At 47.6% G+C, this 22,951-nt stretch overlaps 1 protein-coding gene across 5 annotated transcripts in view; it reads left to right on the top strand.

Annotated features, from left to right (window-relative positions):
- ULK4 (unc-51 like kinase 4) overlaps window positions 1-22,951 on the top strand; it is a 307,020-nt gene that overhangs the window by 126,024 nt on the left and 158,045 nt on the right. For all 5 annotated transcript variants that reach the window (XM_037030547.1, XM_037030549.1, XM_037030551.1 and 2 more), the window contains exon 31: window positions 4,631-4,679. In XM_037030547.1, coding sequence (XP_036886442.1) covers window positions 4,631-4,679 — 49 coding nt within the window. The remainder of the gene's footprint in view (window positions 1-4,630; window positions 4,680-22,951) is intronic.

Below are 22,951 nucleotides of genomic sequence, written 5' to 3'. Positions count from 1 at the left end.
TCCCTGTAACCTTTGGGTAAACAGCCAACTTCCTAGCATGACATTCTAGGTGGCATCATTCGGCTTCTTCATCTTTCCCACTGACCCCCCACTACTTAGAACACGTGCCCCCCTCACCATATTGGTGCACCTGCCTCCTCACAGACCGTCATCCCCACGGTCTTTTGAGGCTCCCGAACACTTCTTGGTAGCCGTCGGAGCTGGTTAGGTTTTCTCTGTGTTGATTCCCTTACGCACTGTGCATATTTCTCTGAAGGAAGTTAATTTTGTTTTATATTTGTTTATCCGTTAAGTCACTCAAGTCTGAGTTGGAGGGCGTGGACTTTGAATGTATAAGATCAGTTCCTGGCGAGGGCTCAGCAGTGTTAATCATAAATGGACTTCTAAGAAAGTTTCCTGGATCGAAAGTCTGCCTGTCCTAGGGAGGGTCCGCATGACGAGGTGGGTGGCCGAGAAGCAGACACGATGGGTGGACGGGTCCTTTGGGGAGGACGGTGTCTCCTCGGTTGATTTGGTTAGCCGTGCAGACGGGGTCTAGACTCTGCTGCTCGCTTGCTTCAGGGCACACAGGCAAGCAAACCCAAGGCAGTTCAGCTCCCCCACGGACCTGGGCCCTGTCTGGGCTTTGGGGACCGCCTTCTTTGTCTTGGCCACACCAGAGCTGCGGGATCCTTTGCTGTCCTTTCCCTGCACCTGCCCCCCCCCACTTTCTTCTGAATAGAGGAAATGTGGTGGGGGGAGGGGAGGGGCACTTTAGTCCCTTTAGCTCTTGTTCTGGGTTCGTCCTCAAAGACTCTGAGGTTGTGAAGGAAAGTTTTGAAAATGTTAGTAATGGTTTGAAATCCAGCCCAAGGCACTTCTGTAGCTCTTGGAGCAGAAGCAGCAGCATCTCCCTGTCCCCACCTTCCCACCTGAGTCGCATCTAGTCATTCATGTCGAACTATTGCCAGACTTGCTTTATAGGGAGCCTTTATTATCAAGCATCAAATAAAATTTTTAAAAACGTTTCCCAGCACCAGGGTGACATTTACTGTAGGCACAGGAGGGAGTCAGAACGCCAAATAATGTATCCTCAGGATTTTCATAATATCATTTGAAATTTCCTCACTGAAACAGCACCTCCTTGTGTTAATGACGTGAACCACCAACACGCAAAATCCCAGTGAACCTTCCAAAACAAAACCTGTGGGGAGAATCCTTTAAGCACACGCAATTTATCCCCAAAGTTTACTGTTAAGGGAAAAAATAACACCTCTTTGCCCCTGCAAACCAAACCAAACCAAACCAACACCCGCAGTCTAGTAGTCCCAGGAGTCTAGTCTAGTCTAGTAGTTCGAGATGAGCCCTGGATTTCAGTTTACTCACCTGGAATCACAAGCAGTGTGAGCAGATGGCCAACTAAGGGAAGTACTGTAGTTAGTATCTTCACGGTCCTTTGACGATTAGGAATACTTTCAAAAAGATCGCTATTTTGTGTGTTTTGGGGTGAAACAAAATTCAGATAAACCCCTTTGCTTCCCGTCCTCCAGGCTGCCCACGAACCACAGACATTTTGCTTTTGAAATTCAGGAAATGATGGGCTTGTATACAGTAACACGATCCTGGTGATTCAGGTTCCTGGGGGCTGACCACAGCAGAGCCCTGAAACAAGGTAGCCATCTGTGCCATGGTTGTCCGAGGTCTGCTCCGATGATTGGAGACCCACTGCCTGAAGAATCAATCCCTTTCGAAACTGTTCCCTCAGCTTCCTCCCGAGGTGAGCCTGGTCCTCGGGTCTGCAGAGGCCTGAGCGCCAGGGCCTCCCTCCGGACCGGCCGTCAGGCGGTGGAAGGGAGCTCTGGGCCCAGTGCAGGGCCCACTCCGGGCATCAGAGACCCGAGCCCCTGGTGGGGCCTCTGCTGGCAGGAGAGGAGGTGCTGCAAGTAAGGAGCCCGAGTTTTTAAAATCAAACGTTGTGAACATGGCGAAGACAAACGAATATTGTTTCCATAGGAGTCTATGGTCTGTGGATTTCAGATGTCTTGTCTAGAACTCACTGTAAAAAAGAAATGTTTTTTATGTCGCCACCCATACAGTACACAGACGGGGTGGGGCATGAGGAGGTTTACGGTCGTGCGAACACAAAACACAGTTTGTCCGCGTGTTGTTATTTCTTAATTATTGTATTATTTTCCACACCAACAACTGTAAACTCACTTGCGCCCCACGCTATGTGTGTACCTTATGACTGAAACAAAACCGTCACCGAACAGTTCCGTGGGCGACGCCCTTGAGTGTTCTCTCTTTCGTTATTTCTCACTGAGCGAATGCGAGTCCGCACGCAGTAACCCCCATCCCTCGCTTCTCCTCGTCTGGACCGATGCTGGCTTGCACACTCGGGATGCCTGTGGCCACTCTTGCTCAGGACCGGCTTGGGAGTTCTTTTGGAATTACATTCAGGGTTAGCCCACACGTCACAGGACATGGCATCAGAATTTTTTTAATTAAAAGTAATTTTATTTAGCTTGGGTTCCCTTTATATTTACCGGACGTGGCTCTAAACGATGGTCATCCAGTTGAAGAGCAAAAGTATTGTGGTCGATTGTTTTCGGAAGACCGAGTGTTAGGATGTGGTGAGAAGAGACTTCAGGGGTCGTTCAGGGTGGCCTGCCCGTCCTGCAGAGGCATGAGTTCAGGGAGAAGCATGAGTTGGGACATTCCAGAATGAACGCAGGTGCGAAGTTACGGAGTCCCCTGTTCCTAAGAGAATGTCTTGTAAAGAGAATCTTGCCATGAGAAGGCTGGTGTTGGGGTGGGCGCTTGGGTGTGATGTTGGGGTGACCGTGGTGGAGGCACCAGGAACCTCTAGGTGCCACTGGCGGAGGAGTGGTGTCTGTGACCCTGTGACTCTTGGCTGTGCTTGCTAGGGCCGCGCCCCATGTGTGAGCTTGGCTGTTTCTGCACAGGCCTGATGAGTATATGCAGGCTCTGGCACAAATAATGCCCCTTTTTAATGAGCTGGCAGTCTATACCAAATCTTCTATTATAAAATCATAAGCGTGTCATTCTGTAACATAACAATGTCACACTCAAGCCCACTGTGTGCCATTGTAGGTGAAATGTTCGCGTTGCTGTCCATCTCGTGCGAGACGTTCACGTCCCCTTCCAACCACGCTCAGTGGTGTTCCTTCTGCCGGACCCTGTGTCGTAAACATTCACAGAGACCAGTGTAGGAAGAGAGGTGGTTACACCCAGGAAGCCGAGGAGCACCGGGCACGTGCTGGGCTGAACTCGAGCTCGGACTCGAGTCTTTGCTTTCCCCCTCCTGCCCAGCCATCGTACAGGAAGCTCCATGTGCAGATCTGAGTCCGCCATTGCTCAGGAAAGGGAGTGTAAATGCGTTTAGTATTTGGAGTCAAAACCTGTTCCCTCTGGTAGACGTCGAAACTACAGAGATGATCACACTGGGTTTGCTTGCTGCCGCGATAGGGCTTTCCAAGGGCTTCAGTCTGTGGGGGATCTCTGCCTCTCACGTTCCCGTGACGCACATTGGTAAGCATTGCGGTCTTTTGGGGGCTGGTCTCATAGGCCTTATAAACCTTTTTAAGATTTTAAGATAAATCAGTGTATTATCATAGACAAACAAGTTCGAGAGAGGCGAGGTGATAAATCCTCTTTCCGTCCACCTGGCGCATCCTATGAAACAGACAAACTGCACGTACCTCCAGGGAGCATGACACGCCTAAGTGCCACAGTTGGTCCAACCACGTAAATTCCAGTAAAATGAAGGAATCTGATTTTTTAAAAAACTGAAGCAGGACCAGCAAATTACAGCTCGCGGGCCTAATGTGGCCTGCTGCCCGTTTTTGTAAATAAAATTTCAAAGGCACACAGCCGCACCTATGTCTGTGTTATTCAAAGCTGCTTTTACGTGGCAGTGGCGGGGTTCAGTAGTTGCTATAGAGACCTCGAGGCCTGCAAAGCTTAAACTATTTATATCTGACCTTTTACAGAAAAAGTCTACTGACCCTTGGATTAAAGGCCTATGGAGAGATGAAGTATTGGTTTAAAAAAACTGTCACGTTTGAATCAAGGCTATTTTCTCTTCAATGGCGTGGAAAATTCTTCTACTAGATGATAATTTTTAGCTCGGTTTAATGAGGGAAGTGCCTGGAGCCTGTTGGGTGATTGGTGTCCAGGTTTTTTTAAAGTTAAAGACGATGTGAAAATCACTGCACGTTGACTCAGGTGTCTGGTGAGGCGTGTGTGGAAGATCACCGTGTGGCGTGCCCATCAGTCACCTGTGTGGTGACGGTGGGGTCTGAGATTTCAGCTGGAGCTGCCTGTTTTGATAGTCTTCGTCATAATTGTCAATTTTAATAAAATTTACATTCATAAATATCATTCTGAGTTTTGCTTGCTGCAGATGAGTGAGGCTAAGCTAATAGACATTTGCAAAGAGGCTTCATATTTCTCGTGCTTGATAGTGCTTAACCGTTCAGTGTGCTAGACATGAGTATGTATTTAATCACATGACTTCTCAGTCACAGAATTTAGGCCGTCGAGAGGTGGGGCCTGCAGTGCTTCCCAGTGGGGCAGCGGTTCCAGTACGAGCTACCTAATGTGTGGTCATCTTTTTATCTCTTAACAGACTTGTGGAAGAAAGCAAACTGATCCCGGTCATTTTTGAAGTCATTTTGGTAAGGAAATAAGCATCTGAAATTTAAAAAAAATTTTTTTTAAGGTTTTGACCATGTTGCAGGGTTGGGTTCCAACCCTAACTGCACCCAGAAGACTTTTATGTGCCCTTCGTGACCTTACTTGACCCTCCTTGACCTTCCTTGACCTTCCTGGGCCTCCGTTTCCTTGTCTGAGCTCTGTCCAGCTCCAAACTCCTACAGGGACGCTGCTTAATGACCTGCCTGCTTTACACAGGTCCTTTGTGTTTTACTTCGATTGACTTAAACCCTATGTTATGTAATACAGGGAGACCACTTCTTCCCATGTTGGTTTGTGGAGGGAGGGAGGGAGGAGTAATGAACTTGCTGATGTTCCCAGCGAAGCCCTTGGACTTCGTGGTCACTGGGCCGGATCGCCAGTTTTACGGGCAGAGAGTTGTCTTCTTCGGAGGGGGGAATGGCTTGGTGCCCCTGCTAAGCTGACCATCAGTCATAGAATGTGACTCAACTGGGAACCATCTGATTTAAAAAAACCCTGTTATCTATGTTTTTTGTGTGTGTGACTTTTCTCAACTTCTGAGAAATCCCACTTCCAAGAAGTACAGATTGGAAGATCAGGCTGAACACTGAGTTGGTGCGTTTGGCAGGGGAGCCCCCTTAACCAGAGAACTGTCCTTTGTATCTGGAGGGGTAGCCCCTTGACCGAAGACTCCCTCCTTCGCTGCCTGACAGCACATGGGGCACCACAGGGGACAGGTCGGCCTAACCTACCTTGGTCATCGATGCAGTGATAACTGGGGTGGTCTGAGAACCCTTCACATGGAAAACCAGCTTCTTGACTCATCCTAAGGCATTATTGTCCACGTTGCTTGTGTACTGATAGGGCTCTGTGGCGAGAGCATCAGTTTTCTTAGCCCCCTGATCACCCTTGCCCGTCCGGACAGGCTGCTTGAAGTTGCTGAACCGTTTGAACTGGGGTGGGGAGAAGTGGGAGTGGGTTCGAGCCTGGATTGAGATGGTCTCAAATAGTGGAAGGCTCGCACCAGTATGCTGCACACCTGAAACTCACGTGAAACAATACTGAATGTGAACTGTGATTGAAAACAATGCAAACTTCAAAACAAAACAAATGGTGAAAGATTTTAGAGGCGGTGTTAGGAGGAGGACAGGGTGAAGAAACATGCAGATGAAGGTCTTTGTCATGAGGATTTTAAAGCTTTTCCAAGTGGTCTGTGTGCCTCCCCACCGTCAGTTGGACATACATTACTTGCTAATTTGTAGTGGAGTTGGATTCTTTAAGAGAACAATGGGTAGAGTAAGCGGCTGGCTTTGGCCACGTGGTCAGCACGGGTAGGGGGTGGGCCTGACTCAGCTGCGTCTGACTTACCTTTGAAGAGAGACCATAGTGCTCACGGTGGGCCTTACGGGTGGGTGGGACCGTCTCTCTCTGCGGCAGGAGGGCCTCCAACCTGGTAAGAGCAAGACAGCTTCTTTGGTGACTGAGAAAAAACTTATCTTTTGGCGACCCTCGCAAGGTCTCAGGTCTGCACATAGAAGTTTCTTTGTGTAGGTTTCAAAACCCCTCCGTGCTTGATGAATCTTTGTATAACCTAGGAAGGGTTCATGTTCTACAGACTCGGCAAACGTTCACCTGATTAGTGCCGTGATTTAAACTCCGTCATTGTGCTGTGGCTGTTGTAGGGAGTGGGTAGACAGTGGCATCCTTCCAGGTCAGGGTTTCTTTTTTAAAGTTTGATTGGCTTGGCCAAAAAGTTCATTTGGTTTTTTTCTGTACGATGGCTCTAGTAGCCCTTAGTTGTCCTTAATGTCATTTGGAACAATTTTGGTAGATTGCACGTGACAGCTGTCGTATCAGCACACATTTAAAAAAACCTATCAAAATTGGTGATGTTTTTGTGTAGCCATTTTAATAGTGAGGATGGAAGAAAATACACATAGCATTTTTGGCATATTATGCTTTATTATTTCAAGAAAGGTAAATGCAACCGAAATCTGTAAAGGACTTGTGCAGTGTATGGAGAAGGTGCTGTGACCGTTCAGACTCGTCAGAAGCGGTTTGTGAAGTTTTGTGCTGGAGATTTCTCACTGGACGATGCTCCACGGTCAGGCAGAGTAGTTGCAGTTGATAGCAATCAAGTCGAGACGTTGAGAACAATCAACGTTCTATCACACAGGAGAGAGCCAACACACTCAAACTACCCAAATCAGTGATGTTGTTGGTGGGAATTAAAAATGTGTCCTTTATTTTATGGAAAAAACCATATAGACTTTTTGGCCAATTAATATTTACTTATATGTTTAGAGACATGGGAAGGGAGGGGGAAAGAAAGGGAGAGAAACAATCGATGTGAGAGAGAAACGTCGATGGCTTGCCTCTGGCACACACCTTGCCCAGGGACACCAAGCTGCAGCCCGGGCCTGTGGCCTGACCAGGAATTGAACCAGGGACCTCTCGCTTTGTGGGACGACACCCAACCCATTGAGCCCTGTGACCCTGCAGGCGGGTGTGGGGTGGCACCCTTCCTATAGTGGGAACAGTTCTGCACTCGGGTTTCTGGTAGGACAGCATTTTAAAGGAGGTCCTGCTGCTAGAAAAGCAAAGGGAAAAGAACAGTTGGAAATGACTGCTTTTTGGGACAGGACGTGGATGTCCTTAAAGAACAGGATTAAATCCCTGTTCTACCTTTGTCTTCCTTGAGTTGAAGAAGCTCAGCTTTCCCCTCCATATAAATACATTTTCTGATCAATGAAATATCTCTGTAGCACTTATCCCGTGAACGTTTTACCTTGTCTCTTCTAAATTTTGTCAGTGGTCTATGCATGAGATAGTATTTTTATATACTATCTTATGTTCCAGGATACACAGTTTTTCAGATTTTTATATTTCTGACACTGGGATGTATTTTCCGAATCAGTTTTTACAATTGCTTTCAGCCAGGTGTCCTGGTTGCCATTCCCTTAACAACCAATTTCTTTTGCTTTTACTTTTCTTTTTAGAAGTTCCTGACAGTGATATGTTAGAAGCCTATATGTCTGAATTAGGCTAAAACAGATCTTTCAATAAAAAGAGAATGGAAATTCTAGGTAATAAGAAAGCTTGCCACAGTTTAATTGATAGCATTTTTCTTAGTGCTTGTGCAAATAAGAGCATCTTAGAACAGTTAGGTTCCTAGTTTCAAGGAAACACAATATATTCTTTAGTTACATTGTTCCTAAGTTCAAGGGCCTTTGTGAGGTCTAGAATATAGGTAGCAGCTTTTAGCAGTGATTGATCAGGAGACACAATGAGAAGACGGCTGCGGCCCGGCATGCTCATCTACTGCGTGTGCCTTCTAGACACCCATTAAAGACAAAGAACAGCATTCGCCTGGTCTGCTGGTGGTCCACTGCGACCTCCTGGTTGCTTTTTCCCTTACTCTTAGCCCATCACTGCTTTCCAGCTTCTTTCTGAAGTACTTAAAGCCGGATGACAGGCTTTGTGACTTCTTTCTTCTTTTCTTGAGTTCCTCACACACCGCGCTCTTACTGGCAGTGCGTCCCCTCCTGCGTGGTTGCCACTGAGAAAGCAAGCCTTTCTCTCCTGATGGGCTGGCCCTGCAGCCAGAACCTGCAGGCCTGGAGGCCTGGAGGCGAGGGAAATCAAAGAGAGCAGAATTCTGAATCTGATGTCCTGTTTGCACAAAATAGCCTCGTGCGAATCTCCAGAATAAAGATTTCTGGGGTTATGTGCTAGAACCAAGAGCTCCAAGTATGGATTGCACTGGTTAAACTCGTAACCAATGGAGAGTGGTTTTATCTTTTTTTTTTTTTTAAGATAAATGTACTTTCTGATTGTAACTGCCAGCTCAGGGGATACAATGTGCCCTCCAGTCTGGGCACCTCCTATCTGCCCCTTGGGCTTACAGTGCACGTAATTGGTCAGGAGCAGCGTGGGAGCTTCATGGAGGGGGGTGGAAGACACTCGGATTGCAGGGGAGTGGGTGATGACAGGCTGCTCAGTGTGGGGGGAGGAGTCTCACAGAAGTAACCTGTCCACGTGGTCTCGAGGGAGTTGTCAGGATGGGGGCATCCAGCTTGGGGCGCAGAGAGTTCTGAGCTGTGTGTGCCTGGGCCAGAGACCGTGGAGACGTGGGGGGGGAGGCCGTTGGGGACCAGATCCTGCAGGGCTTTATGTTGTGGTTGTTTCATATTTGTTTGGGTTGGCAAGTAATTTATGCTCCCTAAAACCAGACAGTATCCTCTACTTAAAAAAAAAAAAGAAAGCCTTGTGGAGCCTTGTGCTGCCTGGGCTGTAGGCAGTGAGGAGGCAGGCCGCTGGGCCACAGGGCTGGGACGGAAAGAGAACCAGGCTTGGAAGCATGGGGCTATTTATATGGAGAGGTGAAACAGGCTGAAAGCTGGTTTCTGGGCATTTCCTGCAGGTCTCCATCAGTGAGGTTTTTGAGATCAGCCCAAAGGGCTGTGGGGAAGGAGGCATGAAAGACAGAGCCAGTCTCCGAGGTCCCAGCCCAGGGCTTAGGAGTGCGAACACCACATTCAGGACAGTTTTTGTCCTGTGTGCCAGCCGTAGCATCCCTGCTCTCGGCAGGCGCTTCGGGCAGTGGGAGAGCTGGGAGCTGATGGCTCACAAACGGGCTGCCACAGTCGCTGGGTGCTGCTTGCTGGGCAGGGTGCACCTGGGTGAGAGCGCCCCATTCGTGTGGGCCACAGCAGCAGCTGTGTCGGGCGGAAAGTGGAGGCCCAGGCGGCCTGCAGTGGGTTACGCCGAACGGATCCCTTAGCAGTCCTCAGGGTCTCTGGCTGATAGTGCTGGCTCCTGAAGGAGGGGGCCGTTGGGCGTGAGCAGGATGGAAAGCATCCCTCTTCCCCGTTCGCTGCTCTCTAAAGAGTAGGGGTTGCATTTCAACGTGTTCTAAGTGTGAGTTTGGATGGATCTGCCTTTGCATTTTGCTACAACTGTTACCTCTCTTCATTTTATTTCAGTGGTTGATGTTTTGGCCTGCTTCCGTAAATCACTTTAATGCCGCGTCATAGAGGCAAACTGTTTTTCATTGGGGAAAAACAAATCTTTATCCATGGAAGATTTTCCAATATGTGCCCAAATACTGCTGTCATGATATTTTATGTGTCTGTTCCAAAACAAACAATTAAAGAGCAATTTCAGTGGCAAATGTTAACAATAAAAATGAGATTAGCAACACACCAGTTTGACAATTATATTGTCTTAACAGTTCTCGGAGACAGCAGTTGAAGCTTTAGTCCGTCTTTCAAGTCAACTCTGTTAGAAGAGAGACTCCTGGCGGGCCCTTGGGGCCCAAAGGGTTTAATCCCTGAGACGCCGACGCCATACAGACCAGCAGCATGTTACACTGAAGGAGAGTTTCCAATCCACCCAGGCTTCTAGAATTACTTTGCTCCATTCTTGGTGCAACGCCTCTAGTGTGGATTGGTTCTTCGGGTATGCGGAAATGACAAGTTCTTTATAAGTTTATGAATCTGCATGCTTGTATCCAATATGCCTGTAATAACATTCCACTGTGCATGTAGGTGTGAATTTCTAAACTGGAAAACAAGATTTGATGAACACTTCAAAGTGCTTGACTTGGGAACATACTTTCAGCGTTGTACAAGGAGTACTTACTGGATGAAGGAGATAGATTTGACTCTCCAGCCGTCCTGGGCACCTGTTCAGGGCTTGTGTAGATGGCAGAATGGAGCTGCGTAGGCAGTTCCTGTTGGGTACAAAGGTGACTTTGTGTAGGCCAGCGTACAGCCATTTAAGTATGCACTTTGAGGTGTTTTCTTGGGTGTGCGTGGGTGGGTGGAAATCTGATTGCATGGATCTGTTCTTGGTAATTTGTGTCGTAACTTTGCATTTGAAAGTAACTTCCTAGGGCTACGGTGCAATCTATAGATACTGGACTGAATGAAGGTGCCCGTATAATAACTGAACAAATGATTTCACTGTGACTGGCACTGTGTTATTAATATGACTAATACCAGGTTAGCTGAATATAAATGGGCTGAGGCTGAGTAAAATAAATATGTCTGTAAACTTGGGCTCAAGCGTAACTAGTTTCTGCAAAATCGGCCCAACTGGTTTGAAAGAAGATGGACTTGATGAAGATAGAAACCACGTGTTGTCCGCACTGAACAAATGCTGGAACACAGCCGAGGCTGCATGTCACCAGACAGGGCAGGTGCTGGGCGTGGGCGGCTTAGGGGCTTCTCCCAGGCCGGCGGAATCCTGTATCAGAGCATCGTCGTTCTCATCTCTGGTTCTGCTCCAGGTCCTGGGCTTCACTTGGAGGCAACAGTATCCCTTCTTCCTTCTCTCTGAGGAGACGGTCTGATTAAAAGGCATCAGAGTAGATAATGTACTTCCCAAGAGTGTAGGCGTTCGTGTGTTTTGCTTTGCTTTTATTCTCGACTATGGAATTAGGCTGGTGAAGAAGGGGTACAAGTAGGGCACAGACAGCTACACGAGCTACAGACAAGCGAAGAGGGAGACGTGGCCCAGAAAGGTGGAGTGAGGGCGGTGCAGGGGAGCCAAACCACTGGGTCAGCGGTGGAGAAGTGGAGTTAGGGTGAGACTGAAGGCAAAGGCGGCGTCTTTGTCCCGCGGTCTGTAAAACCCAGTGCTTGGGAGTGCTCGCCCGCCCCACACCCAGCCCTTGCCCGGGCTGTTGATGAGGTTCCCCACAGACCTGCACTTCACTGTGGTGGCCAGACCGAACGTCGATCTATACAAGAAGAGCGTCACGTAGCTGCTTAATTTTCTCATATGGATTGTGTGCTCCAATGACCCTATTTTGGATATATTGGGCTAAATGCAATATTATTAGAATGAATTTCATCTTATTTTTAACTTTTTTTTTACTGCATCATTCAGAACACTCATGCCATGTGGCCTGTGCTACATTTCTGTTGGATGGGGCTGCAGTGGGTGATTTCCTAAGTCCTACACCCTCAGTCACACTGGGCGTCCTTCCTGAGGGAGGAAGCCACACTGTGTGCAGCCCCGCTCTCCCCAGCACCTCGCCTCTGCCTTTGGGCCTTGTATCCCGTAGTGGTTTGCTAGTGAGGGAGGCCCGGCGTGGCTGTCCCACTTGGCCCTGCTTCCCGGCCTTCAGTCCCCTGGTGGGGGTGTAGAAGGAGAAGCAGTAGGAAGGGCCAGAGTTCGTCACTGTCACATAAAGAGGGAATTTGGTGGTAGCGCCCCTGAATTTCGACCATGGCTGGTGACACCACTTGAGTTTCTTTCTTTTCTGACTCTGCAGTATCTGGTGGTGCCTGGTGACTGGCCACCGTTAGGTTAAAGAATAAAATGCCTACTGTGTGTATCAGGCATTGCCTAGTCTCGCTACAGAACCCTGCGTGTTTGGAGCCCTTTGAAAAAAGGAACGAAATAAAAGCGTTCTCAGTAAATACAGAGAACGGGTGGAAGGGCCTAGGGTGAAACCGGAGATCACTGATTCTCCGTGTGTCACAACTGAATGTTCCTTTTTCTCAAACTGCTTCAGTAACATAGGGTCCCAAAAAGTTCATTTTGGAAGAAACAATTGAGAATACCCGCTTTTTAAGAGAGTGGAAATACCAGCAAAAAGTTACTAGTTTAAATTACATTAAGCAGCAAACACCTAAAGCCTTTGCTTCTGACGCTCTCTTGCATGTTTTTGTGGATGAGCAACAAAACGCCGAATTTATGTGCTGACCTGGAGCCGCCGAGGGTTTTCCAGCAGAGCTGGGAAATCTGATGCACTGAGGCAGTTAACAGATTTATGAGAAAAAAAGGAGCTTTTTAAATAGCTCCAGCCAGTGAAATTGGATTTTGGATTTATTAGAGGCACCACGTTGGAGAAAGACTGAAGAGAAGCTGGTGGAGGCAAGTTATTACATAGGATTTTTAGGCTTATTTTTTCTGTTAACAAGAACAATACATACTTGTAAAGATTTCAGACAGTATAGAAATGTCTAAGTTAGAATGTCAAGGCCTCCCCTAATGCCACAGGGTACAGCTTAATACATATTGTCCTCATTATTTTTCACATGTCTCTCTCTTTTTTTAAAAAAAATGGGACTATGCTAAATATTCTACTTTGTATCTGTCTCCCTAATGCCCGTAGGAGTGACATATATGTGCATACGTATTATTTATTCTATTTAATGGCCGTATACTATTTTATTGAGTTAGCATAATTTAGCCAATGCCCTCTGAAGGACATTTCAACTTTTCTCCCTAATTTTCTGCTAATCTGAGCAACTCTGAATAGAATATCTTTACATGTTTATGTGAGTTTCTATAGGGTAAATATTTGAAGTTAAATGCATCTTTTGCACTTTAATATCAGTCTCCAAAACAGTAATACAGCATTTCCCCGACAGCCGTGTGTAAAAACACCAGCAGCTCCACAATGCTCACACCTGGGTGTTATTGTTCTTTTAAGTGGGGAGCTGTTTGTATTTTGTGCTGTTGGCTTTCTAATATCAGAGCCACATTTATCAATTTGTCTTGCTTACAGCATTTTCCAGCGTGCTCAGTAGGTTGGAAAGGGCTCCTCCTCAACAAGGATATAAAATATTAACCCATCTTCTATGCTGTACCTGGACGATTTCATGATCAAATCTCCAAGTCTTTGCTCCAAAATAGTTTTGTCGTCGGGACGGAGCACAGAGGCAGCCTCTCCCTACCCGCCCCCCCCACCCCCCAACCAGCACGGACTCATTCCAATGCTGCGGGACGTCGCGGGCACTCGAAACACCATCGTTGCCGTACATTCACTCTGTCGCCGTGTATTGTCTATTGTCTGTACTGACATATGATACGCGGCAGGTGTTTGTTATGTATAACTTGGTGAATTTTTACACTTGCGTGTTCAATGCGGACGGTGAACGTGCCCTCCTCTGCTCCCCCCACATTTCTTTGTGCCTGTTACCTGTACTCTGCCCGTCTCTTCCCCCATACCCGTCCCAGGCAACCGTTCACTTGCTTTCAGTCCCTGTAGTTAGTTTGCATTTTCTAGAATTTTATATAAAGGAGTAGAAAGGTACGGATTTTGTTCTCTAATGCGCCCCTGGCTGCTTTGATCGAGCATGTTGATCTTCTTCTAGGGAGAAAGCATTATGTCCGATTCAGCTTTCTTTGATTTGTGTTAGTAAGGCATATTTCTTTCATCCTTTAACTTTTAACCTATCTATGACTTTCTACTTAAAGTTATTTTCTTTTTTAAAAAGATTTTATATATTTGTTAGTTTGTTTGCTTATTTATTTTTAGGCAGGGGAGGGGAAGGAGAGAGGGAGCAAAACATCAATGTGTGGTTGCGTCTCACATGCCCCTCACTGGGGTCCTGGCCTGCAACCCAGGCATGTGCCCTGACTAGGAATCGAACTGCCGACACTTTGGTTTGGAGGTCAGGGCTCAATCCACTGAGCCAGGGCAGAAGTTGTTTTCTGGGAGGTAGATGGATTTGGAGTTTGCTTTTTCCAGTCCAACAATCTTAGTCTTCTATTTGAGCCATTTAGAACATTTTCATTAAATGTAATTATTAATATGAGTATCTTTAAATTTATCAACTTACTACCAGTTTTTTTGCTGGACCTTTCTTATTTCTGTCTTCCCAGGTGTCTTGGATCAACTGAGTGTTTCTTTCTCAGTGATTGGCGTGCGGTTTACAATGTGCCTCTTTGACTCACCCCATGTGGGCAATTACCTTGTGTAATGGTCCGCTCTAAAGATGCCTGTAGCCGGAGTAGCCAAGAAACCTTATTGAACATAAAATATCTCACACCACACGAGACACTGGAACAATTAAGTACACACAGTGAGAGGCAAGGGATAAGGGAAATGAACACATTCAAAGTAGGGTTGAAGCAGGGCCAGGTACACACCGCCTGGATTCTGGGGAAATGTTCTCCCCTGTCTCCTGCACCGGCCTTCCTGAGCCTCGAGTCTGAGAGGGGGCTCACCGGCAGGAAGTGTCGAGATCTCAGGTCAACGCAGCAAGTTTACTGTGTCCGAGGGGCAGGGGAGCTGCGCCCTGGGCCCTGGCTGCGGCTTGACGCACTCACTGAACACCCAGGGGGTTTATTTGCGTTTCTTAAGCAAAGAATGCTCCAGACCTAAACAGATGTCACCAGTGAGTGGCTTAATTAAACGGTCACGTGTACTGACCAGTTGACGCTTCCTGTCTCAGGACCTAGTGTGTGGGGAACACTTGAGGTCCAGGTGTCTCCTATGTGTTTATTGACACAGCTGCTGTGTGTCTCTTGAGCTCCCTTCTCCCACTTTCTATCCCTCTTTATCACACACATGCGCCAGCCGCCAATTCGTGTGGGCTTCATACGCCCCATTCCTTTTCCTCTCTGTCAGACCACCTCCTGTCTTGTGTAAGAACCTGACTTCTTTCTTTAGTAACTCCCATTACACACATCCTCAACTTGAACTCCAGACAAACCCTACAGAATCTGAGGGTGGCTGCCTCTCCTGCTGGCAGGGTCGGGGGTGGGGTGGGGTGGGGGAGCATATCGACTTCTCAGTGTACCGAATTGGCTCTGCCTGGGCCTGCTTGTCTCCTACCTCAGGGCCTTTGCTTCTACTATGCCCCCTGGTGGGAGAACGTTCTAGAACGTTCTTCTGTCTCTTAACACGGCTGAGTGCACCTTGCCCCTCAGCTTTCAGACAGTCTTTCTTGGCCTCACCTAAGATTGGGCCGTGCCTATCCATCCAGCTTCACCTCTTGTCTGGCCTATGTAGCCTTAGGTGCCAAGTAGCCACTCATTACGTGTCTGCTCAGTAGCTCAGAGATAGTGCCTTTTTTAAATGTACTGTATTTTGCCATGGACTTTGTTGCCCAAATTTTTGAGAAAAGAATAAGGATGCTAGTATACCTGGGCGTAAAATACTACACACCACAGGTGTGTAACAGGCGCAATAATCCCATGTGTGATGTGCACAGAATGTGGTGCCCGTTATCCACGGGAAATAAACGTTCTAGATTCAGTACGCGAACACTTAGAAAGGGTTTATTAGACGTATTTGTAGGTGAAGCTGGCGTGCAGCTTTCTTCTTCTGCTCACGTTTTAAACTTTGTGTTGAAATATTTGTAGCTTCACAAGAACTCACAGAGGTAGCGCAGTGGGGTCCTGTGTGCCTCGCCGCTTCCCCAGCGGTTATATTTTCTGTAGCTATAATGCAGTGCCAGACTCACAACATCAGCATTGCTACACTGTATCTGCGTAGCTCAATTGATACACCTTTTTTTGAGGTTTGTTTTATGGCCGTCCTGGTTTATGTTTTATGGGTGCTCGGAATGAATACATGTTCTGTCATTTGGGAGTGTTGTATAAATGTTAATTAGGTCCTGGTAGTTGGTGGTGTTGAAGCTACAGGGACGGGCATAAATAACGCCCCCCCCCTTTATTACAAACTCTTTTATTACAAAATCATAGGCATGCAATTCTGTAACATGACAATATCACACTCAAGCACACCATATGACATTTTAGGTGAAATGTTCAAATTGAAACTATAAACTATTACAACCATGTTATTACCCTGCCAACCACCCTCAAGCCGGCGTTACTTCTGCCGGACCCTGCATATCCTTGCTGATCCTGGTTATTCAAGCAGCTGATGAGACGGGGGTTGAAGGCTTCAGGTGACTTGGGTTTGGTTATTTCCTTCGCGTCGTCTCCCAGCTCGGGGTCCGATGGTTCGCAGCTCTGTTGCTTGGATTATGCATACATAGGATTGTTATGTCCTCTCGGTCATTTGAATCATTGTCACTTTATCATTACGTCATGTCTCTCTGTTTCTTTTAGTTTTCTTTCCACTGAAGTCTGTTCTCTGATATCACTATAGCCATGCCCATTTTCTTTTGATTAGTGTTTGCATGGTGTGTCTTTTACCGCCCTTTTGATGCTCAACCTACCTTTATCGTTCTATTTTAAATGAATTTCTCGTAGATGGCATGTAGTTGGGTTATCTTTTTTCCCTTAACCCACTCTTCAAATCTGTCTTCAGCGGTTTATTTGGGCATTTTATATTTAATATAATTATTGATGTGTTAGGTATTAAATTTGCCGTTTTACTTTTTGTTTCCTTACGTGTCTGTTGTTTCTGTTACCTTTTTCCTTCCTTCCTGTGGGTTAGGCGAACAGTTTTAGATTCCATTTTGCTTTGTCTCGTGAGTGTATCTGTTTGTGCCGGTTTGTAGTGGGTCCTCTCGGTATCGTACCCAACATAGAGACCTAAGTTATAGCGCCCCACTAGGTGTGTCAGGCAGTGCTGGGGTTACACAGGCAGATGAAACGTGGGCTTGGCCTCGGGGAGCTCGCCGTCCTGGGGAGGCAGGCGTGACTCGGCAGCGCTGGTACAGAATAGCGTGAGTGACGGCTGGACGCGCAGTGGGCCAGCTCTCAGACGAGGGTGACTAGAGCCCCTTCAGGGAAAGGGACACTGGCTGGGCAGGGGGCAGTGAAGCTTGGACAGTGGACAGTGCAGCGCCTGCCCTTCCTTGGCTGGAAAACGCTGTGTCCTCCTGTCGAGGCCGACTACCCATGATTCCTCTCTTCTCAGGTGTCTCTTCCCGAGTCACTGGGCTCCTTTGACCAGGTAGGACGCCTTTGTCATGGGTGCTTGCAGCGCCCTGTACAGCCTTACACCGTGTAACCCACATCACCAGGTGGATAGATGAATGTTATTATTCTCTTTTTACCTTTAACAGAAGGACAGCTTGATTAAACAGTTTTACGGGGTCACATTGCTAGTAAGTAGCGAATCTGTACTCAGATTGTGATGAGGCAAGTCTAGTGTGAACAGTCTGGAGCCTACAGACGTCAAGAGTGGCACTTCCTTTTTTTTTAATTGTATTTTTTCCATTACAGTTTAGTTTCCTAATGCCCTGCCGCACCCCCCCCCCCCCCCCGCGCAGTCTCCTCACTGCCATCCATGTCCGTGAGTCCTCTTTTCCTTTCTCTGGCAGTTTGTGGTTTTATGCTTGTTTTGTGTGATTTGTTGACTGGGGGTCCATCACTGGGTCACTGACTTCACACGGCAGGAACTGGGTCCCGGGGTCACCCTGGTGGGCATGCAGCCAGGCACTTGGTGAGTGTCTGCGTGAATGAGCGAGGGCAGGAGGCGGAGCCTGGTCGGCGGAGGTGTCTTGGGCCCTCACTGTGCGAGCCTCGTCCGTGGCAAGGAGTGTGGGCTCTCCCTCAGGTCCTCTGATGAGGCTTGGAAGAATAGTAAGCACTTGGCATCATTCAGTTTCATTTAGAAAGCTCTACCTAGAAACGGTTTGTGTGGGAAGCACGTTTTAGAACGTGGACCAGAACAGTGTTGGGGGCAGATACTTACTCTTGCAGGTGTCAACCAGGAGTTGTCATTCACTCACTTTGCCACCTCAGCACTACCTTTCCCGAGCAGCCTCTCAAAATGTTCGTGCAGATTCTCTCCTGTGCTGTGGTTAAGGATGGCTTTCAGCATTTGCGCCACGGTCCGCAGAGCGCCTCACCCGCCACCATGTCCACACCTGGTTGTCTGAAACCTGTGATGCGTTAGGTTGCAGGGCAAGGGGAACTGGAGGCTGGAGGAGGGGGTAAGGCTGTTAATCAGCTGACCCGGAGACAAGATTATCCTGGGTGGTCCAGGTGGGCCCATTGCAGGCTCAGGTGTCCTGAAGCGTGGGAGAAGGAGGAGGTAAAAGGAAGAGTTGGGAGCAAACTCAGCTGCGCATGCCCACAGCCTCGGGACGCTGGGGAGGGGAGAAAGGAGCCACCAGGATGGAAATGCAGCCCGGCCTGCGCTCGACTCAGTTCAGCGAGACCCACCTTGGACTTCGGTCCTCCTATGAGATAACAGGTTTACTAACTTCATAGTAATTTGTTACAGTAGTAATGGGGTGCTAACAGAATGCCACTTTCTGTGTTGTATGTACTAAGCCTCCCATGTAAAACAATACAGATTACAGACAGCAGCTGAGATGAACTGTGAAATCTGCCCGGGTACTCTTATGTTGGTGCATTGGGCAGGCAATAAAATCATCCCCGTGAAGTTGACGTTGTCTCAGATTAAAATTCACATTAGGATCCTTGACCTAAACTGGTCAAAGCAGAAGTGACGTTCTTTTTTCTGGTTCTGATGCTGCCGTGACGTGCCCCACGCGTGAATAATTCCTGCTGCGCCCTGTACCTGTGGCAGCCCCTGGTCTCGTTGTAAAAATGACTTATGTTGCACTCCATCGCAGGCTTTCCTTCGAAACACATTACTCGTGTGTTCTGGGAGGTTGCTCATACAGGGCTGCCTCTGGTCTCCTGAGATGCTCTGTGCTGAAGTGAAGTACTGGATTTTTGTTTCACCTCACTATACAGTGTCTTGTATTTTTCCACAGGTCTGGTTGAGCCACTTGTTAACAATGTTTTAGACGTTTTGGTTTGGAAGGTACGCAGTGCCGTGAGGCTGTTGAGGTAGAAGGCAGTGGGGAGCAGGCGGGGCACCTGTTGTGCTTAGTTTTGGTTTTTCACTGTTTTCCCGGAGATGTGTACGAACTGTAGACCTCTGAGGTTCTGTACTTTGCAGAGATTCTCCTCCACCTCCCCAAACCCTCAGTAATATCTCAGTTTGTGTTTTGAGGAGCAACCTTAAATTTTTTTGGCCTCCTTTGCAGGGGTGTCAAACTCATTTTCACTGGGGGCCACATCAGCCTCGTGGTTGTTTTCCAAGGGCCGAATGTAATTTTAGGACTGTATACATGTAACCAGTCCTTAACTAGGGGCAAGGAGCTCAGTGTTCCCACTGGGTAGAAACAAGGTGGAGGGCTGGATTCGGCCCATGGGCCTTGTGTTTGCCACCTGTGTTTTCAGTGGTGAACAAGCATCTCGGGGTGGTAATGAGGGGTGACTGAACCCAAGACGGGCCTGGGAGCCTGCCTGTCCCTCATGGGTTTCACCTGCGGCCCAATCGCTGAACGATGCAACCTGGTGTACGTGGTGGGGGAGGGGCAGGGAAAGGGGAATGAAGTACAGAAAGCCCCGTTTCACTTGAGACAGAGCGTACGGTTTTCCATGTTCTGGTCAGAGCAAACCCCTTAGGAAACGGGAGCACCTGCATCATCACTGCCAACAACTTCGTCTTGTCTTTTACATATAACGGTTGTGTTTTTCTTTTTCCACACGTGTTGCATCCAGCTCTTGTTGTGTAACAACTGAAATGTACAGAAAAGTTCAAAGAAGAAAATAGAAATTAGCTATAACCCCATGCCCAGAGATAATCGTAATTGTTTTGTGTATTTATTTGTGGGTTTGCTTCTGTATATCTCTCTCTATAGAATTTCTGTTGTAGATATACAGGGTCTGGCACAAATAACACCCCTTTTTTATCAGAAAATGTTTTATTACAAAGTCATAATTGTGCTATTTTGTAACATAACAGCATCACACTGAAGTACACCATACGGCAGTTTGGGTGAAATGTTCAGATCACTGTCTGTCTCATGTGAGACATTCCAACCAGCCACACTCAAGCAGGCCCTACTTCCTCCGGACCCTGTAGCTGTGAGCTGCAGTGATTTCTCTGTGTGGTTCTGACGTGCACGACTCTGAATTAGTGTGACTTAGGAAACGCCCTGGCAACGTGGTTCAGGTTCCACGTACCGCGGTACATTAACCAGGTAGCTGGGTACAGTACCAACTTCACTGCCAGCTCCGCGGGCAGCATCGCTGAGTGAGTGGTGACGGCCCTTCCTCCGAAGTCTGTTGGTGGTTTGTCACTGGGCATCATTTCGAGCTCAGGCAGCAAATTGTGTAGAGGTTTTGGGGGGGTGCTGCTTTTGCACTGAGACCCTGCGGGTTTTCTGGGTAGTGTTCCAGCCCATACAACCTCTGACTCCCCCCCACCCCCCATTGCTGGTTTCTCATGCCCTGCGTGGACGCCTTCTGTAGGTGCTGAAAGGCAGCCATTGTCCAGAACCAGCAAGTGCCCCTGGAGGGGTGATTGGAAGCATCCGTTCTCCTCAGGAAAGGTGTCCGCTTTCTGGAATTTCAGCTCACCTGCTTCTTGGTGCTTCTGTAGCTTTCTGCTATCTCTACAAATAGGATTTTATAATTTATTTGGCGTTTTCTGCATATAAGGGGATAGTATTAGCCTGTGTGACCTATTACATCCTACCAGAGGCAGGCGTCATCTGGTTCATTAAATTCCGCTTTTACCTTTTTAAGCTCCTTCCCTTTGCCTTCTTTTGGGAGCCGCACTTTTTCCAGCTTTAAAAAACTGGGTATTTTGTTTTTGTATTTCTATTATTGTAGGTATCTAGTGCTGTATACATATTTTCCTCTGATAATTGCTTTAGCAGTATCCCATAGATTGTTACGATTTCATTGTCCTTATTTTCATAAAATTCTGCATTTTGGGTTCGATTCTCTCAAGAGTTTTAAATAGCATTGAAGAACAGCTTGTGTGAAACAGAAGGAGACTCAGAGATTCAGAGAGCCAACTGAGGGTTGCCAGACAGGGGGACTGGGGAGGGGAGGAGAGTAAGTAAAAAGGGGGAAGGGATTCAGAAGTGCACGTTGGTCACAGAATAGTCACGGGGTGTCAAGTGTGGCACAGGGAAGAGAGTCAACAGTATTATGATAACTGTAGTGTCAGATGGGCACTGGAGATATTGGGGGGGAATCACATTGTCGGTTATCTGATCGTCTGATCTCTGTGTGGGCACACCTAGAACTGTTGTGAACTAATATCGAATGTTAACTATAATTAAAAATAAAAGCTTGGCCCTGGCTGGTGTAGCTCAGTGGATTGAGCACGGGCCTGCAAACCACACAATCGCAGTTCGATTCCCAGTCAGGGCACATGCCTGGGTTGCAGGCCAGTTCCCAGCAGGGGACACACCAGAGGCAACCGTACATTGATGTTTCTCTCCCTCTCTCCTTCCCCTCCCCTCTGAGATAAATAAATTAAATCTTAAAAAAAATAAAAGCTTGGTTTTTAAAATTAATTTCTAGTATTAGTGCATTGAATACGTTTTTATTTGGGGAGAAGTATATTGATATTTTTGTATATGTTGCTGTGAATTTTCATGAATTTTCCATGTACACTTAAATTGTTCTCCCCTATTCTGGGCAGAGCTCGGAGTTTGACATGTGCCTATAAGGTGGATCTTATGGACCATGTTGTCATAGTGTCTTTACTGGTTTTTCTTTACTCTTAGATTGAGGGAGGGGAATATAGTGAGCTGTTATTAGTGGGCTTGTGTGTGTTTCTCTCGCTTCTGGTCTACGAGAGTTGTTGTGGTGTTATTGGGTTTATTATAGGTTTATTAAATTTTGTGATTTCTAGTTAAAATTTTTTTAGTTTGCCCTCCATAGTATTGTTTGGTTCTTTCTCTTTAGATCCGAATACAAAGTTATGGTGGAAAACAGGCCCGCAAATGTCTGAAAGGACAGTTACGTCCTTTCAGTGTGTACTGTTCCCCCCACCCCTTCTCCCTCGGAGCTCATTCTTTCTGAGCGTATTTTTTCCTTGTACCTCCTCTAATCCTTAGTGCCCTCGGTCAGGATTGGGCCCAGAGAATCATTTAATCAGTCAAGTGAGATTCCGGTTACGCTCGCCACTTTTTTCTTCGTGACACTTTTTAGAAGTAAACATCCTTTGGAAAGGGTATTTCAAACCTCGCCTGCATGTGCCGACATGCGCATCCCTTCTCTGCAGAGACTGCGGGAACGGCCTGCCCCTGCTGCACGCCCTGCTTGCGTGCCCCTTGCCAGACTGATCAGAATCCTCCCGGGTGCCCTCTAGGGTCCGGGCCTACATGGCTACGCACGAGGGTCCTGGGGAAGCAAACAGCCCAGCAGTTTGGTCAGTGGTAACAGAGGACCAGAGCGTGATATGTGTCCCTCCAGGGTTTGGGAAAGGAGGCTGTGCTTGGGATGGTAAGGCCGGAGAGGGAGGTGACCCGCAGTGTGGGACCCACTAGCGCACGAAATGCGGATGGTTGTGGCTCCCTTTCAGCAGCCTTTTCCTCCTTTTTAGTTAAAACTGTTTCATAAGTTCAGCATGGCTGGTCAGGGGTGAGGTGAGGCCCGAGACAGGCCGGCATGGAGTAGGGCTGGTGGGAGCCCGACGGCCTTGCTGGCAGGTGGTGCACTGCTGCCCACCGAGACCGCGGTTCTAGTGAAACGCTCCTCACAAACACAAGTGGGAGACACAGCGTCCCTCTGTCTGAACAGCTGCTTCCCCCCTGGCGGCAGGGGCAGAATTTCAGATGATCCT

This window comes from Sturnira hondurensis, unplaced genomic scaffold (genome assembly GCF_014824575.4).
Source record: "Sturnira hondurensis isolate 20B ecotype Veracruz unplaced genomic scaffold, ASM1482457v3 Scaffold0020787, whole genome shotgun sequence".
NCBI lineage: Eukaryota > Metazoa > Chordata > Mammalia > Chiroptera > Phyllostomidae > Sturnira > Sturnira hondurensis.
The sequence above is the reverse complement of the archived record's forward strand: the minus strand, read 5'-3'. Positions and strand labels throughout refer to the sequence as shown.